Genomic DNA, 25196 nt, shown 5'->3' with positions numbered 1-25196 from the left:
CATTACAGAGATATAAGGCACATCCGCTGTCTCGGCGCTCTATCCTCGAATTATTATAGTTAGCTAGATGCACTGAACTGTACTGTTGCCGAGTTCGAGAAAGCTTTGAATGGCCTACCGTTTAGACATACAGCCGCGCAACTGGAATTCTTCCATGAGGAATCCGTACAGGATCCACGCGATAAGATCCCGTTGTGTTGAAGACAGAGCCCACTGCTTACACATGTATCCTTAGAAGAGCAGCATGCTGACTCTTCGGCCTTCGAATCACACGGTGTGTCCTCTGTGGCAACACTTCCGTCTGGAAAAAAGCACCTCTTAGTGGACATGGCTTTTTTAGGGTTCCCACAATCAGCTCACACCGTTGTGCCTTTTGCGCGTTTGAGAGGAGAGGAAACCAAGGTACGATATCGTAAAAGGGTGACGAGCTTGTGTGCACTGGCGGAAGGAACGAGGACAAGTGTTCGACTATAAGCCACCATGCAGGGGGTGCGGCTGACCAGTCCTATCTTGTTCTGGTTCACAGAACATTGAATGCGCGGTGTTCCCAGGGTCGGAATGTCGGAATCCTGTCGGAATCCTGTCGGAATCCCAGTCAAATTCGTCAATGGAGTCAGCAAGCCATGGTTGCACTTGTGTATCCCCGCCTTGCGTCACGATGTCTGTCCTCGGCTGTAAAGTTACGTAGACTCTTATCAGGGCATTATCAAACAAGGCAAACATCCCCGTCGTCTTCGTCACTAGAATGGTCTTTCTTATACTAAACACTCTCCGTTTCTACATCACTCTTTTAATTCTATCTACAGCAATCGTCATTTTCGCTACAACAGCTTAGCTCTAAGACCTGAGAGATGTTTCATCTTGATTCCCTGACCTTCTTGCAGCACTGCACCTTGTGTTCCCAACAGGTCTCTTGGGCGTCTTAAGTTTGCTTCTTGACAGCCGCCAATACGGCTCACCACCAATTGAGATGATGATGCGCTTATACTTAAGAGCTAGGGTAGCAGTGGAGAACTTCTTTCCTCGGTATTGTTAAATTATTCAAGTGTTACAAGGGATCAACATGTTACTACAGTCAGCACACTGGTTTGCGGCTTCGTTAGCATTCGACGAGGAGCTGTGCCCTGTCTCTCATCGGATGGCCTAGTAATTACAACATCTTTTGGTAAGTGTTCTTACAGAACTAGCAACGTAGAGACTACGGACAGACCATAGATATTACAATGGTGAAAGCTGCTCTCACGATGTACATCAAACTGAATTTCACCGTAATTTGTCCTCCTGGAGAGGATACTGTTGCATTGCAAAGGCTGTATAGTTATCTAATCCCGTAAGCTTCGAAAGAAAAAAAAATGTGATCCCATACAAACGTTTCATTCCGGTATGGACGAGAGGAAGCAATTATCTTTAAGTAACCCCGCACCCCCACCTAGCGTTTCAAGTGAGTAAATATAAACAGTTCAAGTTTTTTTCGGTCTCGAATTGTAAGTTACTAAGAGGAAATTTGACTTACTCAAGTTCTGAGCATTTCGAATTAAATTGATGTTAATTTATTAGAATAGATTAATATCGATTTTATTAGCTAATGTTAGATTACGTGACGTGCTAAAGTAGTTAGACCTACTATAGTCTAACGTATTATCGTGTTTTCTACGCGTAGTTTCGCGTTATCTACGCGTATTTTAATATATTTAAATATATATTACTTTACTTAATTTACTTGGTATTCTAGAGGGTCCAGATTTAAATTGCAAACCGGCCCCCAAATTGCGGTAAGTAAAAGGAAAATGCGGTTTGAATTGGGAAATTGTTTCGAATTGAATTTTTGATTTACTCACTGGAAACCCTGCCCCCACCTGCTGGTTTTTTTTTTTTTGGTTGGGGAGGGGGATTGGAGATGATGACGCTGTTTCATGTGACGGGGGCGTATGTGTATGTAGATGCAGATGGGTGGCTGTTGGGCGTCGAGGACGTATTTAGGAAGATTCTGGTGGCGAAGAAGCATTATGAGGAGCTTGGGTTCGGGACATGATGTACGTATGATTGAAAATCTTGGTGCGTGTCCCGATGATTACGCCGATTGGACGATTCGAAACTATTAAGAAGGAATCTCATATATGTAGACTGCGATAGAAAAAAAAATGCTGATGAAGTTATGCACAATGGATGATGACTCATGAACATGGAGCTAATGATCTCTCCTGCAGTTCCGCCGAAAGTTCCTGCCTTCCAGCATTTGGAAGCTCTGCATTGCATTTGATCGGCTTGTAATCTCTTGACTCATGTGCTGAATGCGGATAGTGTTCCTCCGATAGAGCTTCAGTGGCGACCAAGGCCTTGCGCTTCTTTTTCTCCGCGAAGAGTAGCCATAGTACTGCTGAAAACGCGATAAGTAGCGGTACTCCAATTCCTGCACCGATACCAGCAATCTGACCACTCGAGAGCGATGCCGCACAAGCCGCCGTAGTATCCGCAGTCGCTGATGCCGTAGAGCTTGTAGTCGTACTAGCTGTACCGAAGACCTCATTGTACGAGCTGGACAATTCTTCCGGACGAAGAGAAGGCTTGAGATTATCCAGAGTGAATGTGACATCGGGGTTTCCGCAGTCGTTGTCCTCACAGGTCCACAAATTGTCTCTTGTCCCTGTGTTCTCGCATGAACGGATAACGGCTCCGCCGTCTCGGTTATCTAGATACATCCAAGACCAGGTGTCAGAGAAGTAATCAAAAGTGAACTCAGAGCGGCGGCTTACAGTCTTGACACACCGGGGCGCAAGCGTCGCTCTTCCAATTTTGGTCGGTGCAGGACCCGCGAGATAAGATTCCATCTTTCATACAGACTCCGTTGGCCAAGCAGGTTGCAAGCATGCTACAACATACTGAATTCTCCGCAGTCGCATTGCATGGGGTGTCATCTGAGGCGATTCTTCTGCTAGGAAAGTAACAACTCCGAGTCATTATTGGTTGCAACCACGTACGAAAATTAGCTGTGAAATTGATGGGAGTAGAACAGAAGAATATGATATGGCACCAGGGTGACCAAAAAGCGTGGGCTTGAGACGTGACGGGAGGGAATGTGTATAAACCACAAGGCTGCAAAGCTGAGGCTTGTATGACGGCTGAGTTTGATCTTTCATGCCGATGATATCCCCTTTCCCCGGTCTCACAGTAGTACTTACGGTGTGCCCACACAGGATCCCGTGCCAACTCTCCTCACTTTGTTTGCTACCTTTGGGTTATACAACAGGTTTTTGACCGCTGATCCGGCCCACTTTGTGCAAGCTGGCTTGGCGGTACAATTGTTTGCTCTTTGCTAGGCCTTCTCGTGGAGCTTTTTAGGGACGATATGGGAAAAGATCTCAATTCAAAATCTGTAGGAATAGACTGATAATTCCATCGTTCCTATCATTCATATGAGTTACAAGGTGAATCTAGTAATTGTAGAGATCAAGCCAATCAAGAAGCTTTCTCGTGGATCGTACTCAAAGGTAGCCTTGTGGCTGCCTGACAACACTTGCACTTTGTGGGATGGAAGGTTCTTGTCGGATTTCTGTGGTGCAACATCGGCTGGAGCGATTCTAGACGAATGCGGTCAGCTAAGATTTGGAATCATATTGATTCTGCGGGTTTCCTTGCCAAGATGCAACGCGGGAGCAACGCCCTTCCAAGCATCCTTGCTCCATAAACCTTTGTTTCACAAAATCGGAGGTATCCCATGAAAAACGTCGCACGCTCGGTTCACATTCTCGAATTCGTAGATGCTAATTCCTTCTTCATCCTTACTCACTTCCTGTGCAGCCAAAGATGCGTGTATGTGTCAAAAGCAGCTTACCGCGTGCCTGCGTCGTTCTCTCGGCAGGGAATCTCACACCATGTCAGCAAGAAGAAGACATAGTCGCATCGGCTAAAGTTCATTTACCATGTTTATATTAGCTTGTATTATGTAAACAAACAGAAAGCCTTTTCAAAGGACAGACAAGTGTAGATAAATTGGGAAGGCACCCATGCAGTTGATCTGTAGCATATGCCTGAGTCCGAAAACCAGTTCATAACGCCCATAATGCTCGCCTCGTACCCAAGCTCCGTGGATTAATCACAATACTACTCCACCGCCCTCTTTGCTTTTGAACAAAACACTTATCTCCTCTGCCTCTGTAGAAGAACTGGATGAACTGAGGAGACTTGAAGTTGAGATGGAATCCTGTCGAAAAAGTGTGGGGTCCTCCTTCGTGAAAGAATTATCGCTGATGATGTCCCTCATAGTGGCTTGTATGCGAGATTTGTTGCTGTTCGACAGCATGCGGGCTGCCTGCTTGGACGGCATCAACGGAATGAGCTTGTTTATTTCCTTGTGGACAACATCGCGAATGGACTCGTAGACTCCTCCCGTTTGGGATCGACCTTTGGTCTTGTATTCGATTGTCGCGGCGCGGATCTCTTCATTGGTGACAAATTTATTGTTGCCGGACTGGAACGCGCATTGCAGAATCAGAATCAAGTCGCATGCGCACTTTATGATCAAGCGAGCCGCTGGAGGTGTCTCCAAAAATGGGATACCTGGAATGAGCGCGATACCTCCGGTGACGAGAGTCAGCGCTGCCATGCCTCCTGCAACCGCCGTGTCTGGCGCGAAGGTCTGCGTCATGAACTTCGCAAGGTTCGACCAGACGACCTTGCTCATGATATCATCCACGTACTTTGCCTCGATTTTCGGGAATCCAAAGCAGCGGATGATCCTGTTGCAGAGGAGGCGGGACACCGTAGGCGCAACCACCCCAGCCCCAATCAGCGCTGGACTTGCTACGTACATGGTACGGATGGCATGACCAAGGAAACGTATCGTTTCGTTGATGGCCAGGTCAACTTTGGGCTGAATGTCGCAGACCTGGGCGGCTACCAAACTCATGTAAACGCTATCGTCGGCTATCTCGTCAACGGTGCGATTCACTAGTGCTCGAATCGACTGCTGATCATCTGATATTATGTTAGTAACCGGCCATTCACGGAACATAATTCGCCGAAGACCTTACATTTTGAGACGAATGCAAACCACATATGATCTTTCCTGAAACCTCGGCAATCATTGCTAAATGTGTCCTCAAAGAACTTTTGACGTTGTTGTAGTATTGTATCCACCTTTGCCCTGGTATCGGGAGATACATCTTGGGAAGACTCGAAGGCTTTGATGTCTTTGTTTTCAATGTCGTCGTGATCTTTCAGGAACCTGTCTTTCTTCGTAGCGACTATGAAGACAGGGATGTTTGGCGCATACTTGGTGAGGGTCCCAATGACATTTTCCATTGCTGTTTGAATCGGCCGTGCGGTATCTGCTTCAATGCATATCCTGTTTTTTATCAGCCTCTAATCGTGTTTTCGCATTCATTCAATAAGTTTCATACCAAACAGCATGGAGCCTTTCTTCAGGGTCTGCGTCTGGAGATCGTTTCCTAATGAACGTTTCAAACGCAGTCACCTCCTTCTTATTTCCGGATTGGAATCCCTCAGAGTCGTGAATGATGATGCCCGGATGTTGGTCGCTCTCAAACCCCTGATCGATGTCGTGTTTTCCTCTCGTCCCCTCATTTTCCTGTGACTTGAAAAAAAATTCAGCATTAAGAAGGATAGTAGGAAATACGTGTACTTACCATTGCTAGGCCAAAGACACGGTTGAGTAAAGTGGATTTACCAACTCCTGTATTTCCGCAAATCAAGATGCGACAGCTGCGCACTGTCATTTCGAATTCCCTCGTCCTTATCCACGGATCTGGACCCCTTGACATCATGTAAGAGAACCGGAATTCTTGAAGATTGTGTGTCAGGTGTTTCAAGGCTTTTTCAATTCCAAGTCTTGGGTATGTTTCCAGAATGAAGTACACTGAGGGATGTACGATCGTTCCGTTTGGACCTGATAATTTTATCAGTGCGTAGTATTTAATGAATCTCTCGAAAGCTCTACAGACCTTCTGGGCAGTAACCTTGTAGCTTTCCGTTCACGAAAGGGCGACGGTCTCCACTAAGGACAATACTTGTCTTCATACCCGGGTTGATCCTAACCATATGAGTGGATGGCTCAATGACAGAACGTTTCTTCAACTTCTTCCGAGGCCATTTCTGAAGATTGCCGTGATCGTGAGATTTCCGCAGATCGAGCATGCTGACTTCGATACTGTTGTTGTACTTGAACTTCCAAACTGGGCCCTCTGAGGTCTCCTCCGCTGTGGATTCCTCGGGAAACGTCAGCGTCAGTGGGTTGTCAATGACGGCTCTCTTATCAGGTCTGTGTTCCAGTACGAGACCGCATGCTCTACTCTCGACAAACATCCACTGCAAAGGATACAGTGCCAGTCCATCATCGGAAGCTCCGCCTCCAATATCCGCGTGCGCGCCGACGAACCAAGCTTGTATCAAAGACCTTCCATGCGGAACGGCTGTTGTTGAAGTCTCAAAGAGCTCAGGGAGAAAATGGCGGCGGTCCTCGTTGAGTGCGACAGCATGTCTGGCATGTATGATTGATTCGTTGAAGGAGATATCATGGGGGACAGGATCATTAGCCTTCTTCACTGTGTCGAAGGCACCAAGGAACTGGATGATTGGCGAGGGTCGAGTTTTTGTTGAACTACACGTTGGATGTCAGTGCTCGGCTTCACACGTATCGATGAAGAAGAATTACAGATAATGATACAACTGTGGACAGAGTCAGCATAGGCATGGGTGAACGAAAGGGACAGCGCTTCTATACCTCTCCCTGTGCCCTAATGCTTTTTTGTTGCTTGCTGGTCAAGAAGCCTAAAGCCTCTTGATAATCCTTGTTGAATTCGGCGTCAGGTGTATCTACAAGCACAGAGATATGATGGAGAAGCCCTGCTACGGCTCGAACAATGTCTGAAAGGCAATCTGAGTACACAACGTTGAAACGGGTTTCTTCGATATACCTACAGGCTCCGCGGCTGAATCCGTACAACCACACTTCATCTTTTGGTGTCTGAACTTGTTTGCAGATATACTAAGCAGGTACTGAGTAAGCGATTCAGCTAGATGTCTGACTGTTTACTTACTTGATAGACATCTCTTATAAGATCCTTGCAGCCTTCCCCTGAGATTCCATCGTTGAATTTGTCGAACGTATTTTTCTTGACGCCTATTCCGTGGAAATATTTGGCGACCTACAAATTCCCTGAGCTTTAAACGAGAAAGGACGGAGGTTTGACTCGGTCATACCTGTTCGATCCTACCACTCTCCTGTTCAACAATACCTTGCTTAATCGACGCAAATATGCGAAATGTGTTGCTATTGTTTCCTTCACTTTTCCCTACAGAGAAGAAATTTAGCCTTCGAATTTACATTTGACATGAGCCAATTACCTTCTTTCCCATCGGCGTTGTACCAGGTACCGTCAACGCATACAATGATTCTCTTGGTTACCCGCATATTTCTCGGACTTCCGGAACTTGGGGCCTGGAAAGGCAGGAGAGGAGGGTTGAGGCGTTAATGTTGGAGCGCCATGAACGAGACACGAGTGGCACACCCGGTGCGGTGGTCAATGTTCACAGCCTTCCGGGGTGGTGCAACTTCAGGTTGACTTATGACGAAAAGATAGAACGCGATACAAGAAGGCGAAAAGTCCTAATAAGACCGAAACTGGGCCGATTAGAAATCACTCTGGCATGTAGCCACCGGCTAACGAGTGGCGATAGGGGGGCGAGGCTGGACAATGACTTTTTGATCAAGCCCCTCAGCTTCAGTCAGCGTTGTACAGCTTTGGGGGCGCATATGATATCCAATCAAAACTGCACGAATTTACGCGATTGGAGAGCCGCGCAAATGTTTTACCCTAAAGATAGCTCGCTGGCGGCGTGGCGTTAAACTTGTGCTACGCGCTAGACCCCCGCAAATCCTGCCGTGTTTCCACCTGATCCAGTTTTGGCCCCCAATAAATGTTCTGAATCATAATTTAGACTCTTTTGGCCCCGAAATTAGCGTCTACTGTATCCTCTTGCGGCTGATGGCTGACGTGACTTTTTTCAACAAAAAAAATATCAGTCACCTGTTACCTCCTAAGAAGGCTGGAGGGTGCGAGAACTCAGTGGATGGCGCGTAGAAGAGCGGGAATTTAGATGAAGTAGTGACGGTGACCACGTCGATGATATGATAGGCTGCAGATAGACTGAAAAAGAAAGACATATCAGCCATCATGGGTGTACGGAAAGTTCATTTTTGCGAGGCCGTGAATAGCTTGACCTATAAGCGTGGGCTTAAGCTCACCCACAATTTGGGCCCCGACCATCACGGACCACGTGGAAAATGCAAGCTTGTAACAACGAACAAGCCATGCTGCAGGACTATCATCATGCCAAGAATTATCACTGGCAAAGTATAGGCCAAGGTAATCGCGGTCGATGATCGAACGAAATGGGTATTTTCGCGTAGTGACACCCGACATCCCCCTCCAGTAGTTGGATCGGAGGCATGCGGGGATTAGCGAGTGGCTGCAGGAATGCGGCTCTTGCTATCGCTTTCTCGGGAGCTTTCCTGATGACCTCGGAGATGGCTCACTGCACTATCTCCGGATTTGGTTGCTTCGAAATTGCCAAGCGTGCAGCCTTGCTGGAGCCTGCGGGAGCCTGCGGGTTGCCATCCTACGTTTGCCACTCTGGTCTTTTCGAGTGCAATCAAGCCGCATCATTCTCATTGGTGCCTTCGCGGCCCTCTTCGGCACCCCGCTCCGTCTTCCTTCCATCGACAGCGTCTCTCCAGCCTCTTCCGAACTGAGTTGTCATCCAGGTTAAGCCCGCCCCGAAGATTAGGAATCCAGCCGAGATGGTCGAGAATCCGCCAACACCGATCTTTTCGATTGCAGGCAGACAGAACGCAGAGCCGAGCGCAGCAAAGGCGTAACGCATGACGTAGTTTGCAGCCGTCACCTCTGCACTCTGGCCCTGCATGACATCCAGGCAGTACGTGTTTAAACAAGGGAAGCTGAACAGCTGCGCAACACCTTGCAAAAACATAAAGACCACGGGTAGTGCAACTCCACCCTTCTCTTTCTTGATGCTCCAGCCGTAGATAAGCATGCAGCAGGGTAGTACTACACCGAGAAACGGTACGCACGCGCGTAACCGATCCTCAGGTACACGCTCGCCGTCACGCTTCCGAATCCACTTGCGCACAATATAATCCGCCCAGCGCCCACCGAAGAATGTGCCGAGAAGATACCCGCAGCCTGGCGCTATGTAAAAAAGACCAGATTGAAGAGGTGACGTCAGATGAAAGCGCGGATTGAGAACGTAGCGGATCGGCGTGAGAAGCGAGTACATGTTCCATATGAGGGAGGAGGAGGCAAGGTTCTACGCAGGTGTAAGCTACTCGTCGTGTTTAGCATCGATGGTGTGAATAGATGCTTACAGGCTAAATACGAAATCTTGGTAGACACTTTTCCCCCTTTCTGTTCCTTTTTCTCTTTCTTTGCCAAGCATGTAAAAAATAAAAATGTGTATGCGGCGCAAATGCTTCGTTTCTGTTTGATATGAATTATACTCTTCTAGTAAAAGACCAGTGCGGTTATTAATTCTTTCAATGTTGTGATAGGTAAGAATCTAGTTATGATATTCTCCGCTTTTAGGAACCCCCTGCCCCGGGTTGAAGCCACGTAAACGATTCATTTTCTAGAGCTTCAGAGTAACATTCTAGACTACTAGGATCGCCTTTTCAATGAATATATCATTTGCCTCAGTGTTGCCTGGCTTGGACTCCGCAACCTCTGCTCGATGGAGTCACGCATCGAGTCGGTAAAGACGACCGTCTTGCCATATTTCTTCATCAGCTCAACCCACTCCACCGTCAACTCTGTATCACCGAGCAATTCTGCCGTCACCTCCAATTCCGGTTGATATTCAAGCAGCACCTCCCAGACCTTGGCGCTGTTGTCTCTGCGCACAGCCTCGCAAGCAACGCTCTCGGTGATGCGCAGATCTCTTCGATGACAGAACAACGCACGGAACATGGCGGGTGTCACGGGCCGTCGAATAGCGGCGCGGAAGACAGCGTCAGTGACGGTCAGATGGGGCGATGCGCGTGACATCAGGAAGTCCATGTCGTTGGGATGTTTTGCCAACAGAAGCATCTCCTCGGACACTATGATGGACGGATTCCTCTCCCAAATGAGTTGAAGGATGGGCCAATGGTTCTTCGGGTTGCTCAAGTCCCAGTGGCTGTCCAAATGATCCAGAGCGTTCAACACCACGCGCTCGGTTGGGACGACATGCTCATCGTACCACAGTAGTACGTCAATTTTTTCGAGGTTGTCCATGCTTTCCAGTAGCTCTGTAGTGATGGTACAGACCGGAGAAAGCTCCTGAAGGAGGATGTCCAAGGCCGGGGCCGTCCGGGCGTTCTTCACCATTTCAGCGGTAGCACCAATGCCGCCATCTGCGCGGCTCAGGACTCCCCGGATTCTGGCCGAATCTTGGGAAAGATCGAATTTCAGGAACTCACAGATGACTCTCTCTGATACTTTGATCTTCTGATCAATCAGAAGGAGATGAGGCAGTGCTATTTCCTGGCGTACAGCTGCGAACAGATCATCCTGGGTAGTCCGGAGTCCTTTGGCTTCTTCCAAAAACACCCAGAAGCAGTCGTTAGGTGGCCCGGTCCCGCCTTTTTCGAGGATACACGTAAGCGGCGTCACTCCCTTGAGGTCCTGTACGTTAGGATCCGCGCCATGGCGAAGCAAGAGCCGGACGAGAGGCTGATGCGTGTTGCGACACGCGTAATGCAGCGGCGTGCCCAAATCTTCGGACATCAGGTTGCAGTGTACACCTCCTTCAAGCAGGCGTTGAGCAATTTCGACCCGCTCGTTCCGGACAGCAGCGAAGAGAGGCGAGTCAAAGCAGCCGCCGCGGTGGTTGATGTCAGCGCCGTTGGCCAGAAGCAAGTCGACGATGACCTGGCTGCCCATGTATGCCGCCAGACTGAGGGCACTCCCGAAGTCTCTTCCGCCGTCCCAGAGAGGAGGGTCCTGGTCGTTCAAATCTGCGCCACCGTCAACTAGCGCGAGGATGACATCCTCACAAAGTGGCATGCGGCTGAAATCCTCCCTGTATCCTCCCCCGCCGCTGACGCTATGAACTACCCGATGTTGAAAGCACCCATGCAGAGCCGCGAGTACTGGTCCGCCGTACGTCGTCGATCTTACGGTGATGCCAGCGCCGCATTCCAGTAGCACCCTGAGAACCTTCGGCTGCAAGTGATACGCAGCCTCAAGCAGCGCCGTGTTGCCAGCCCCGTTAACCGCATTGGCATCCACTCCTCTCTCCAGCAACAGCCGCACCACGGCATCCAGCCCCGCCACGACAGCAGCGCGCAGCGTCTCCACATCCGCAGCCACGTACTCCAGCAGCAGCTCAAACACCTCTGTACCACGCCTCCTCGCCTCCGCTACCGCCATCATCGCCTCCCCGCACGCCACCTCCTGCACCTCCGTCCCCCAAACCGCCTCCGTCAACACCTCCACAACGCCCAAATGTCCGAGCCTACACGCTTCAGGCAACGGATTCAGCGCCGTCCCCTCGACATGCAACTTCCGCGCTCCCCCCTCCTTCACCAACACCTCGACGACCTCCGCATGCCCGGCCACCGCCGCCATACACACCGCCGTCTGCCCCTGCGCCCTGTCCCACCCCCACGGGGCCTTCGCATCCCCCACGACAAACCCCCGATCCACATCCACCGCCCCAACCCCGGCCTCCAGCAGCGCCCGCACAACACCGACATGCCCCCGCACCGCCGCCAACATGAGTGGCGTCCGACAGCACTTGCCAACCACCATCTCCGCGTCCGCGCCAGCCCCCAACAGCATCCTCACGATATCCGCCCGCCCCGTCGCGCACGCCATATGCAGCGCGCTCGCCCGCGCCTCAGGCGGCAACGCGTCGTCGCCGCTGCTGCCGTCGTCGTCGTCGTCGTCGTCCGGCCGGGATAGTCGCGGATCCGGCACGCTGTCGACGGCGTTGACGACCGCCGCCGCCTCCTCGGCCGCTGGCAGCGCCGCGAGCAGCAGGCCGACGACGTCGGCGTGGCCGTGCGAAACGGCGATGCTGAGCGCGCTGGGTTCGCCGCCGGGGCAGTCGCCGTCTGCGGCGCCGTGCGCGGCGAGGAGCAGCCGGACGACGTCGACGTGGCCGCCGGCGCTGGCGGCGTGGAGAGCGGTGCGGTGGCGGCCCGCGACGAGACGCGGGTCGGCGCCGTGGGCGAGGAGGAGGGACGCGGTCGTGAGGTGGCCGAAGCGGGAGGCCGCTTGGAGGGCGGTGCCGTAGTAGTACCCGGTGCCGGGGCCGGTGGCGTTAGGGTCGAGGCCGCGGGAGAGGAGGAGGGAGATGAGGGCGTCGTTGTGGGGCGAGCCGGCCGCGGCGGCCATTTGGAGGAGGAGGGCGTAGCGCGGGTCCGAGTCGGCGCGGGCGGAGGGGGTGGTTTCGAGGAAGGTGTGGAGCATGGCGCCGGGGCCGGTGGTGAGGGCGGTGGAGAGGGTCGAGGTGGCGAGGCGGAAGCGGCCGTCGGGGTCGGTGGTGGTGTCGGCGTAGTTGTTGGGGTTGATGGAGCCGGTGAAGAAGGAGAGGGCGGTGGGGATCATAGGAAGGAGCAGGTCGTTGCTGCTGCCGGCGGAGGCGAAGGCGAGCCAGATGGAGTGGCTGTCTAGCTCCCTACTGGCTATGTCGGTTAGGATCGATGGGTCCGTTTGCGCTGCTGTCTGGAGGTCTGCACCGCGGGCTAGTAGGAGCTGGATTATGCTCAGTTGACCGTTGCGGACTGCTGCGTGGATTGGTGTGATCTCTTGACTGCCTCTGGTGTCGGCGCTGTAGTCAAGTGGGCTGTGCCATGGAGGCGAGTCTGGAGAATTATCCCCATCAATAGCTCGGATCCTTTCCATTACCCGCTCGCGGTGGTCGATGTTATCCATGAGCGAATTTGTCGGCTGTCTGATGCGTCTGGACCGGGGCACTGGACCCACATCGTGGATATTTGCCCCTTCTTCCAAGAGGAAATCGACGAAATCGGGGCGGCCATGGTATGCAGCTGCTACCAAAGCTTGCTTAAGGGCCGACACACGCTTTTTGCCGTCTTCCAACGTTTTGAGGAGAAACTTCGTCGTATCGAGATGACCACTGATGGCAGCAATCACCACGCACTCGACCAGGCAGCTATCAACTTCGCCAACCTGTGAGTGAGCGAGAATAGCTCGCGCAAGGCTGATGAGTCCGCGACCAGCTGCGTTGCGGAGACCGTTTTGTAAGGTCGTAGAGTTGAACATCTCGCCATGCTTGCTGGAAATCAGTGCAATGGCGGCAGGGGCCGTGCTGTGTCCACCCCAGGTGAGCGTCCTGAACGCTTTGATGACGCCTTCTCTTTCAAAAGGGACATCCGATTCTAATAGAATCTTCGTGACCTCAAAGTCTCCGTGTCTGGCTGCCATACGAAGGGCTCCTGATAGGATCTTTGTGAGCGCGTCCTCCGCGTACCGAGCTCTAACCATATCCAGTGCCTTATGCACCAGGAAGGCGGTGGGCTCGTGGACACATTTGAAGAGGCTCTCAAAATCCTCTCTTGTCTTCGCTAACGAGACGTCGTGCTCAAGCAAGCACTCCACAACCTTCTCATCGCCATTCCGCACCGCGTGCTCAAGCGCCCTACAACGGTCTTTCGGCACAAGCCTCACGCCGCTCTCACAGAGCAAACGAACAACCTGCAGATGCCCGCCCTTGGCCGCCTCCTTTAGGGCGCATCCCACGTCTTTATCATCGATTTCAAACTCCTCCCTCCGCGCCATCAGCGCCCCCACCCCCTCCGCATTCCCCACCGCCGCAACCATAACCAAGACGTGCCAATGGCCGCCCCACTCCCTCAATCCCTTGCTCGCATGATAAATCGTGACCCTTCCCAACCTCTCCACCTCTGTCAAATCGCCCTCCCGCACCATCTCTGCCAAGCGCTCCACCACCACCTCCTCCTCCCCCTCATCACGTCCAGACTCACCCTCCTTCTTCTTCTCCTCCACCACCTCCTCCTCCTGCTCCCCCCGCCGCTGCCCCTCCGCCTCCGCCTCCGCCTCCCTCAACAACGACCTAAACCCCGTCTTTCGTTCCGGCGGCCCCGGCCTCCGACGAAACCTCACCGGCGGCTTCCGCCACACGATCCCCCTCCCCTTCCCCTCGCCTTGCCGCCACTCCCTTACTACCCGCAGCACCTCCTCTGCCCCCTCCACCCCCGCATCCCCCAGCGCCCCCGCCACACGCAGCGCGTGGTCGGCCCCCGTGCTCGCACCCCCACCCAGCAGCAGCGCCGCCACGGCATCCGCATGCCCGTTTAGCGCAGCCGCGACGAGCGGCGTTTGGGCCGTCTCGACGCGCATGGCGGTTTCCGGGGCGGCGGCGAGGCGGGAGGTATCTGGAGCGGGGTGGATGTCGGCGTCGGCGCCGTGCGCGAGGAGGAGGTGGATTAGGCGGACGTGGTTGCGGGAGGCGGCGAGGCGGAGGGGAGGTGGGGCGGCGGGGGGTGAGCGGGGTTTGGAACGGGGCGGTTGGGGGGAAGGGGCGATGCTGCCGTTCGGGTCGGCGCCGTGCGTCAGGAGCAGGCGCGCGCATTGGAGGCGGTTGGTTGTGGCTGCGATGCGGAGGGGGCGGGCGAGGGAGTGTGGCTGGTGTTGTTTCAGGGCGAGGAGGGGCGCGAGGATGTGGGGGCGGTTGTGGAAGACGGCGGTCGAGAGGGCGAGGGGGAGGGGGAGGAGGGAGAGGATGAGGGGTGGCTGCGTGTTGGAGGATGGAGATGAGGCGTCGACGTGGTGGAGGTAGGGGGATAAGGCTGGGAGGTCTCCGTCTCTGATGGCTTGGATGACGGCAGCGCGGTGTGTTTCAGGGTCTGGTGTGGCCGAGAGGTCGTCACCGAGGTTGGGCTGATCTGGTGGTGGATGCTCAGTGAACTCATGGCGACGGGCGTGGCGGATGTCGAACTTCCTGGACTGATTCTGATACTTGGAGTCTCCAATATCGATATCTAATCCCTCGGGCAGTCCTTCTGTGGAGGCCAGGAGGACCTTCAAGATGTTGTCGGAATTGTCGATTGCTAGCCTTAGGATTGGAGTGAGCGCTGCCGCTTCCTGCGCTGAGACTTTGTCGAGGAGTACCACGATAGGATTCGCAGCTGCCACATCCAAGATTATGGACATGCAATCTTGAGAAGTAAGCCGGGCTACTCTTTCTCCAGTATTCTTCGCCACTGCTTGCCTCAATTGATACTCCGATAAGAGTGCATCCCAAACAGTGCTCGTGTCTCCTTTGTTGAGTGTGAGCTCTGCTACGACATGCCTCAATATCTCGTCAGCGGAATCGCATCCGGAGCAGTTGACACAGACGGTGTTCATAGGCATCTCTGAGCTGTTGGAAGCAGACGATGTATATCTCAGGGCTTCTCGACAGGCCTCGTGACTTGTAAACTCGGAACCTGAAACTGACAGGAGAGAAGAGCAGCTTGGCTTCCACCATGGGCTGCATGCGTTGCGGACGAAATCCTGCTTTGGAACGTCCTCGTCCGTTGTTGCCCACAACTCTTGTGTCTTCTCACCCATGGATTTACCGATGACCCAGCTTTGCAATTCTTCGTGAAGGCCACGAGCGACTGCAATTCTGTGTACAGTCCCAGTTTCCCAAGTCCTGTGATATGCAGAATGGATACCTTGGCCGGCATCCAATTCCAAGCAGCCTCTTATATCAGAAACCCTGGATTGAACCACCGCTTTCCAAGTCTCAGCAGATTCGGGAGGATCGATAACCGACATGTTGGTGGAAATTTGTACGTAGTACGCAAATAGGTGCAGTATTCCGTCGTAAAAGCCAACAAGAGTTTCGTGAGCTTGAGGTGCGGCCTTGTCCATTTCCAAGGCTTCAATCTCTGCGAATTGACAAGTAACATACTCAAAGTCCATGACCATCTTTCCGAAGGCCTGAACATCTTGAACTGGGGATCGAAGCAAGAACCAGACAGGAGACCAGAATAAGTTCCAGGAATTCCGATTTTCCTCCCGGATGGCCACATTGCTGTCCTGGATGACGCCTATCCAGCGGATGATTTTCTCCAATAGGTCGCGCACTATGAGCACGCCGGATGCGCCGGTTTCATATCGCCAGAATTTCCAAAGGGACTGATCTCTTTTTTCTGCAACAACCCTCAAAATTGCCGGTAAAATGTCTTTTTTGTTTGTTTTTGTGACTGCGAAAGTCTTTTTCACGTCTTCATCGACTTCATTCAGGGCATGCTCCCAAAGACATCTGGAGTTCTTGGCAACGGGTTGCGGGTTTGGAATCGATTCAGTGTCCATTGTTGCACGGGAAAGGACAAGCGATTCCAGTATTCTAAGTCCAAGCAGGAGCCTGAGTCTTTTAACCTTTTAACCTTATCAGGTGGGTCGCTAGTTTCGAAGGAGCGAACGCTAGCACGTGGCACGGACTGCTGCCTTGGAGGTGGCCCCATGTAAGATGGTAATCGTCGGGCAGCCTTAAAGCGTTATTATCGTCGACATACCCTGCATACAAGTTTATGTTATGCAGCTATACTATATGTATTTACTACACGTGAGCCATAAGAGACACAATGCAATGCAGTAATTCTATGCAATTTTGGAGAAAAGGGTTCGTGAAAGATCTCACATAGTGGGGTATTCTGGGCGGGCTCGTATTCCCGACGCGCTCAGGCCCGGCGCTATTGAACGCCACTCGGCTTCTACCTTTCGTTTGCTTCCCATAAAGGCAATAAAACAACCTCGATTAGGGTTTCTGATATTAAGAACTCTCGCTTCCCACGGTGTTGTACTTGAAACCTCTCTGAACATCTATCAATTGCTAATGAAGAGTCAAGCCGTCACTAATGCAAGCCTAAAGCTGCCTATTGTCAATTAGGAGGTTTTCATACAGGATTCAAATGATGAAGAAAATGAATTAATATTTTGTATATGATTCCCCCAAGCCAGACTGATAGAATTGTTCCCTGCCTCGAACCCACTGTCACTTGGAATGAAATCGCAGCACCTCACTTGACGTTCAAAAATCGAAGACCACAATTCAGTAAATCTATCAAACTCTTCCTCGAGTTATAGACCCAATCAGAATGCCAATAAAAGGACAAACCAAACGAATATCGGCCCATAGCCCGTCATGTGGTCAGCCTTCGCTGCTGAGTTCCAGGCCGGGACTCCAGTTGGAGAGGTTCCCATCTCAGTCTGCGTCTCACCCCTCGATGCATCTGTAGTCGCAGAAGAGGATCCCCATTTGCCGGTACTGAAACCACTGCCTTCACCAAAAGAAGTAGGAGCGGAGGTGGCGCTCTGAATGCCAGACAAAGTTAGAACAGAGAGTGACCCGGCGGTGTTGGACACAGCGGCAGCCGATGTCCCAGGGATCCCAGCACTGGTTATGGGGACGACAGTGATGCCAATAGAGACTTTCTCGGTTCCAATAGCCACAGACGTTGAGCCTTGCTCATCGGTCGTGACAGAGGTTCTAAAGGAGGTGCTGTAGATTGTTGATGTCGAGAGAAAAGTGGTCGCGATGGGACTGGAGCCAGAGTTGACACCCATAATGCCAGCAGACTCAGAGAGTGAGGAGCCGTCTGCACTAGGTCCAGCCAGAGCTGGGCTGACTTTCACTGTATGTCCTGCCTCCGTGCTTGCTAATTCAGGGGGCCTTGATCCACCTACATTCACACTTGCGGCCAGGCCTTGCGACGTCAGAGGCGATGGGAAGTCGGTATGTTCGCGGTCGCTGTTGAGAGAAAGTACAAGCGCCGTGGTCGACTCTGATGGAACGGCTCCAGTGGTCTTGGCTGTGCCTTTCAGGTAGCTCGGTTGCGAACCTTTATGCAAGACATCGTCGCTGGACTCTGGCGCCCTATCTGGTTCGACAGAAACGACGCTATTGCTTCCAGTAGCGGTGTGGCTCAGGTGGGAAATAGAAGAACTTCCTGAGGAGGCTGTCTTATCCAAATCACTTTTTGGCCCTGCTGTCGATGGCGCTTGATTGTAGGAGCGCTCCAGAGATGGTGAAGGGCCTTTTGAACCATGGATAGTGGTAGTCTGGGGGACAATGGTTGGTAGTGGCGCAGGAGAAATTGACTTGCCGGACTTGGGCGCATGTGAAGCCACTTCTGTGGATATATCAAACTCGTAAGAAGTGGATGAGGCAATTGTGAGCCAGGAAGCTGTTTCTAGAACCGAGACGGGGTGGGTTGTCGTTACCGGACTTGTGTAACAACTTTGAAAAGCTCCTTCATCATCAGTCGCAGATATTGAGTAAGCAAAATCGAAATAGCTAGAGCATTCAGCGTTGAGACCGTATGGATCATCGGAAATCGCGAAGTCGGAAAGGATGTATTGAGAGATGGGCGGAGGGTTGTGGAAAGTGGCAAAAGTGCTCGTCGATACTGATAGGCAGGCAGAGTTGGTCCCATTGCCCACAACCGTAGATAGTTGCCCATGCCAATAATAAAAGGAGTCAGTGCTTATTCGAGCCGTGGGAAAGGTCCTGAGACAAGGCTTAATGTCAACACTCTCTTAAAGCCGATAGGGATGAAACGGACAGTGTGACTGGCTGATCTGTAGATCTTCTCCCCTGGATCACACAAATGCGCGTTCCATTCTGATTCGTTCGCGGGATGGTATATCCATCTGGTGGCTGAGCAGTTTTTGTGGTATATCGAGTAAGATTTTGTTGTTTATTTATCTAGCAGACCAAGTCAGCTAATAGCAACTTTAGTCAACACGACAGGACAGAGAGATTTCATACGATAGTAACAACTGTGAAGGCTGCGAAAGTGGTATGAGTCACAGCTTCAACGCTTCCCCAATAAACACCTTGCACTCCCGCCCGGTGTACGGTACAAGAAGCCGAGCAATTGGAGGCATTAAATTGTGGAATTGCGGTTGCTTGCCCAAGGAGGTAATCGTTGAAACCGAAAAACAAAAATAAAATTAACGGAAATAGCATATCGAGACGGAGAAGACTGGTTCACTATTTGATGCTGGCTTTAGCATGCGACAGCGTGATGTATTTGTACTTCAAAAGTGAGTCGTTTTGTAAATTTACTTCGGAATCTATAATTAGAAAGCTCTGCCTCCATTCGCAAGAATACCTCTGTATGCAGAATGTATGCAACAAATCTACCACCGTAACACTTTTGAACCTTTCGCCGACATCTTGAAGGCCAATGAAAGCAGCAGTTCCATTTGTCGGTTTCGGACTGCGGTCTCTCCTGCGGGCCAAGAAAATCTATTTCTGTATGTATGTAGTACAGCACTTGTCTAAAGTGACTGTGTCGCAGTTAAGAGGTATACAGGGTAGTACAACAAGCAGAGGGTGCGTACGCTTACATGCAGCATCGGAGCAGCATCGGAGCAGCATCGGAGGACGCAAGGATAAGTGCTGATGTGTGTTCTTCATAAGATCTTGCGCCGTGGATCAGACCCGCAGTTTGGTGGAGGCATGGAGAAGCACTTTCTCGTCTTCCCAGAATACAATGCAACGTATATCCAGGCAACAACGAATTCTTAAGTTTGCAATCTTTCTTACGGCTCTCCATCCACCTTTCTTGTTCCGTAGTACAGAAGGATTAGGTCCAGCCTGCCCCCAATTTTAGAGTCCACATTGATTGGGTGTTTATGACGCACACGACTCGATTGCTGAGATACAACCAGGCAACACTATGTCCCACCACCCCTACAGCGCGCTAACATTGCATTTGAACGCAACATATACATATTCCATTTTTAACCCCACACACGCAACGGTTATGACAGATACGCAGCTGCAGATGCCTGAAATTAGACCACGATGTTCTCCCTTTGCACTGAAGCTATAAATTCAATATCGCACCAATGGACCGTTATCTCGGCACCCAACAATCCCCACTTGGATGTAACAGCTCCAATTTTCATGATAGCTAAGTCTTCCGTTCACATATTCACTATTTGTATTGATCAGAGTTGCGGCATACCGAATGGATTAACAGTGAAATTTATTCCCGCTGGCGTCTCAGTTGGGTTGGATTGTGAACTGCGGCCGGTTGCGACTTTTGTACATGTTCCGCCACGAAACATGCGGCTCTCAGCCCGTAAAGCAGCAGCGATGGTGCTACTTGTTCATATTTCCATGCAAGAATCTCAGACAAATGTCGTGCCACCCACACCCCACTCACGTCCTGCTGCATGAGTACCTAGAGATTCAGAATGTTGGAGTAGGAGGAGGGATATTTAGTCGCGGTGTTCGCACTTGACGATATTCACGAAAAGGCGGTGGCAACCCTTCTCGTCTGCAAGAGCCAACTTCCCCCTTTTGCCGTCCTCTGTGCTGCTGGTGCATTTGGGTACACTGGGAACGGCACAGCCGTGGGGCCTCCGTGTCCAGCGTCTGACATTGGTCCCTGTGGTCATACAACTAGTACGGCCATAAAGTGATTTGAGATGTTGCTGCGTTTCGGAAATCGGAAAGCCTATATTTCTCCTTTCTTGGCAGTGAGATTGTGGTGGGGTACAGCGGGCGCTATCTTGAGGGACGGCCCAGGCCGGGGCTAGCGTGTAGGTTATCAAAACGACAAGAGATGCCTGCAGCTTGCTACTTCCAGAACAGGCACCCAGGGCTAAGCCAAGCACGCGATACTGGGCTAGAACGCGGTGGCGTTCAGCTCGACGTCAGCAGCACCTGCACCAGTAATAAAACTCGGAAAACCTGCCGGAAGACTTCTAAAAAGCCTACCAGGTGAGAATATTTCGATCCGCTTTCATCCAACAGACGGGGTGGCTCTATATCGAGCCTTTGTACAGGCCTAGGATTAAAAGGGCTTTTATGAAGCTCCCATCCTGGGGTAATGGTCGAGAAAATGCTTGTCGCTACTTAGCCCCCATCCTCGGCTAAATTGTTGCCGCATATGTAGGGTGCACGCAAGTGTAAGCGCTAAGGCACCTGTCTTATGACCGCGTGCCTCTTGTAGAATTTCTTCTTATATCCAGCATAGTTGATATCACTGCGGGGATGCGCTTTCATGAGCCGAAGCTCATTGTAGTATGTTAAAGCGGAGACTGTCGCACGCGTGATGTAGAAAAGTTAAATCGAGCGTCCTTCAACACTCGTCTCTTCTCCGTACTGCTGATACCCCCGAGTGGACGCCATGGGTGAGAAATTTCCGTCTGCTGGAGCTGCAGCGATTGCTGGGGGCGTCTTTCTGGTTTTGTACATGATTTATCGCGCTGCTCTCCCACGGCCAATCCCAGGCATTCCGCACAACAAAGATGCAGCCTCGAAGATACTGGGCGATATCCCGGAGATGATGGGACATGTCAAGCGTACGAAGCGCATATTCGTATGTCTCACTACAACATGGTACGAACTAGTAAACACGCTAACCCGACGTGGTAACAAACAGTGCTGGCTCACCTCGCGGGCAACTCGGCACCAGAGTCCGATCGTGCAGGTCTTCATCAAGCCCTTCTCACACCCATGGGTGATAGTAACGGACCCCTTCGAGAGCCACGACATCCTGGTGCGACGCACAAAAGAATTCGACCGGAGCAGCTTCTTCGGCGAGATCCTCAGCGGCATCATGCCCGAGCAACACTCCTGGTACAAGTCCAACACCGCCCTCTTCAAGCAAAATCGAAACCTCATAAACCACCTCATGGCGCCGACCTTCATCAACGAGGTCAGCGCGCCCGACGTGTACAACGCGGTGACGACAGTCATCAAAGTGTGGCAGCTAAAATGCAGCCAAGCGCGCGGCCGCCCCTTCTCCGCCCACGACGACATCACCTACGGCGCCCTCGACGCCATCTTTGCCTCATCCTTCGGCCTCGCCGAGGAGGACAGCAGCACCGCCCCGCGCTTGGCCGCCCTGTCTCAGCACACACCCGCCCCAGCCACCTCGCTCGACGAGCCGGTCTCCTTCCCCTCCGCCGCTGAGGCTATCCCGCCCATTTTCTCCGCCGTCCTGACCATCGGCCACTCGCTGCAGGCAGGCCAGCTGTCGCCGTCACCGCGCCTCGTCTCGCTGTTCCTCCGGCAGCTGCCGTACATGCGGCGCGCCACCGCGACCAAAGACGCCTTCATCGCTGCTCGCATCGACGATGCTGTCCGGCTCATCGACGCCAACCCAGCGGACCAACCCCGCAACGCCCTCCACTCCGTCCTCCTCCGCTCCCGCTCCCTCGCACAAAAACACGGCCTTCCACCCCCCGCGCCCCACTCCCACGCCATCGCCGACGAGTTCCTCGGCTTCCTGCTGGCCGGCCACGACACGACCGCCACGACTGTGGCATGGGGCGTGAAGCACCTGTCCGCTCCGGCAAACCACCCCGCCCAGTCCCGTCTCCGCGCCGCCCTCCGAGCCGCCCTGCCCGACGCCGTCCGCGAACAACGCGCGCCGAGCTACGCGGAGCTGGCGAGCGCGCACGTGCCGTACCTCGACGCGGTCGTGGACGAGGTGCTGCGCGTCGCGAACACGGTGGCGTTTGTGGCGCGGGAGGTCGTTGCGAAGGAAGGCGCGGTGGTGTTGGGGCGGCGCGTGCCGTATGGGGCGCATGTGTTTTTTATGGCGGATGGGGCGGGGTATCTCGCGCCGGGATTGAAGGAAGGCGGGGCGGTGGATGATATGAGGAGTCCCGGGGCGAGGGGGAGGAGTGGCGGGGCGATTAGGGGGGTGTGGGATGGTGGGGATGTGGAGGCGTTTAGGCCGGAGAGGTGGTTGAGGCGCGAGGATGGGGAGGAGGGGGAGGAAAGGTACGATCCGGCGGCGGGCCCGTCGCTGCCGTTTGGATTGGGGCCGAGGGCGTGTTTTGGGAGGAGGTTGGCGGTCGCGTCGTTGCGGATTTGGTTCGCGTTGATTGTGTGGCATTTTGAGTTGCTGGAGACGCCCGAGGAGTTGAGCGGGTTTGAGGCTGTGCAAAAGTTTGCGAGGGAGCCGGTAAAGTGCTATGTTCGTCTGCGGGCTGTAGATATGTAGACAAGTTTATAAAATGTGAGGGATGTATTGACTTGAATCCATCAACGTGTTTTTTGCCCCCTTCAACTCGTTTAAGCCTTACAAGAGGTTCTACAAAGTCTGAACGCCCGTTGACAGGCATGCGGAATTCGTAGCGTTACCGATGGCGATTCTGGTGGACAGATGACCGTACCACGAACATGTCGAATCATAATTTCTCCAAAATGTAGGAAAGGCTTTAAATGAGGGCTTACTCATTGTGTCTCCTCGTAAAAGAGGAGGGGGCAGAGGCAAATGCGCGATATTTTATTCTCCCACACGCATATGCGCATCGGGCTCTGTTACCTCAGCTACGCTGATAAGGATTGTGATTAATCCGATTGCGTGCGGAGGCCGCCCCCTGGGGTTACACAGCATAGAACTCCTGCCCCCATGCAGGGTCGCTGCTCAGCCTTCTCACATTCCACCATGCAACCCCCCTCTTGTTTCAACTCTATCACAAACACCCTTGTGACAAATAGCACCGCACTGCCGCTCTGACCTGATAGTGGAATCCCTCAGCTCTCTGTTCTAGCTCTTCAAGCTGATAATCCGCCCTGATGGATCACATACCATTGCCCAGAGACCCTGTTCGGAGCCCACCGAGGATTAGGTACTACTGCCTCGAGGAGTACGACAGAGGCGACTTCAACACCTATCCTGACCGCCAGGGATGGACCCAAATGGAGCTTTTTACCACGTCCACATGGACCGAGGTAGACACTCCCGGCGGAAGAGGCCAGAAAGCTGTGGCGGCCTTCTTACAACAGTGGCTATTCTTTGGGCTTCTTCATGCGATCTTTGGCAACATAGTCGTCTTCGAAGACTACATCGATGAGGAAAGCGGAACAAAATATGTGCACACCCGAAGTTTGCAGGCACACGCAGATCAGCTCATCGCGACACGCGACTCTGGCAGGCTGCTCGAAACGGATATGGCCCCACTGGACTTTTCATTGCAGGCTGCACAGTCAGCTTACGATTTCATCCGTAAAGAACACGAGGACGCCCTAGATCCTTATTTTCTGTTATCCCTTTCCCTGTTGGGACAGTTCCTAGGCTGCCTTCGGCAAATCCTCTTCAGCAGCAATGACTTCATCCCTCAAACAAACATATTCGCATGGGAGCCGCCATACATACTTGCAGACATCGAAAAGTTCGAAAGCATCACTTCGTGGCGCAATAACCGTGCGAACCTTTTAGAATACGAAATGATCCAAGAAGGATGGTGTCCTAGGGTAGTAAGCCTTATGCAAGGGACAGTAGGATTGGAGTATCGATATTTTACTTCCATGCTCCGCAATTTCCAAAGGGATCGGCGTCATTGTGAACTTTGCACACGGACATAGTGCTTAGCATCTCAGCTTCAAAAATCATCCTATCGGACGGTACATACATCTAATGGCTGCCTGTGTTCTTTCCAAGGGTTTGACTCAACAACTGTCGAAGCCATAGTCGAGGCAGGAGAGCTTCCTTTAGTGGCTTGGGACCGTAACCATCATGTAGTTAACTTAGGCTCTGGGAAATTTGACGCGCCGTATGTTGCCATATCACACGTTTGGTCCGATGGTCTCGGAAATCCTCACGGAAATACAATGCCACAATGCCAGCTAGAGGCTCTCAGCAAGCTGGTGCAAGATCTTTATCCTGGGAAAACTGAGCAAACCCCTTTTTGGATTGATACGATGTGTTGCCCTGCAAGGCAATCGAAAGGGAAGCGCATCGCAATCCGAAAAATGCGAGACACATACGCATGTGCAGATAAAGTTCTTGTACTCGACAATGTCTTAAGATTAATAGAAGTTATAGGACGAGCGGTTACTGAACTGGCCTTTAACATTTACTCCTCCAATTGGTCTTCTCGTCTTTGGACTTACCAGGAAGGGGTGTTGCCAAAGACACTGATCTTTTAATTCGCGGATGCGACGCTAGATTCCAAGGATATACATTTGACAGCTCTAGCAATTTACCAAGACTCCAGCCACATTGGATTGGTAACTGCTATTGGCCTATCCGTTGTCTATTTTTATCTTCGAGGGAGAACCGATTGCTCAGAACAACCGCACAAGCCTCCTGTGGTCAGCCTTGATGTCTCTGCTACGGCATTAATCACACGAACCACAAGTATCCAAGAGGATGAGAGCTTGTGCTT

The 25196-nt window shown here is 52.3% G+C and overlaps 3 protein-coding genes across 3 annotated transcripts; 1 reads left to right on the top strand and 2 right to left on the bottom strand.

Annotated features, from left to right (window-relative positions):
• Positions 1-4093: 4093 nt before the first annotated feature.
• LTHEOB_2159 (Ras GTPAse) lies at positions 4094-5648 on the bottom strand (the record flags this gene model as incomplete). Its single annotated transcript, XM_035510940.1, has 4 exons — positions 4094-4974; positions 5031-5344; positions 5400-5587; positions 5646-5648. 4 exons carry the CDS (start codon positions 5646-5648, stop codon positions 4094-4096), a joined length of 1386 nt encoding a protein of 461 aa, XP_035365099.1.
• A 4044-nt stretch (positions 5649-9692) lies between these two features.
• On the bottom strand, positions 9693-16364 carry LTHEOB_2158 (Ankyrin repeat domain-containing protein 17; the record flags this gene model as incomplete). Its single annotated transcript, XM_035510939.1, has 1 exon — positions 9693-16364. The coding sequence occupies one exon, from the start codon at positions 16362-16364 to the stop codon at positions 9693-9695; it is 6672 nt and encodes a 2223-aa protein (XP_035365098.1).
• A 4835-nt stretch (positions 16365-21199) lies between these two features.
• On the top strand, positions 21200-23026 carry LTHEOB_2157 (Cytochrome p450 monooxygenase; the record flags this gene model as incomplete). Its single annotated transcript, XM_035510938.1, has 2 exons — positions 21200-21391; positions 21455-23026. The coding sequence occupies 2 exons, from the start codon at positions 21200-21202 to the stop codon at positions 23024-23026; spliced, it is 1764 nt and encodes a 587-aa protein (XP_035365097.1).
• Between the last annotated feature and the right edge of the window lie 2170 nt (positions 23027-25196).

The sequence above is a fragment of the Lasiodiplodia theobromae genome (genome assembly GCF_012971845.1).
Source record: "Lasiodiplodia theobromae strain AM2As chromosome Unknown scaffold_5, whole genome shotgun sequence".
In the NCBI taxonomy this organism is placed as follows: domain Eukaryota; kingdom Fungi; phylum Ascomycota; class Dothideomycetes; order Botryosphaeriales; family Botryosphaeriaceae; genus Lasiodiplodia; species Lasiodiplodia theobromae.
Note: the sequence above shows the minus strand (reverse complement) of the source record. Positions and strands in the feature narration are given on the sequence as shown.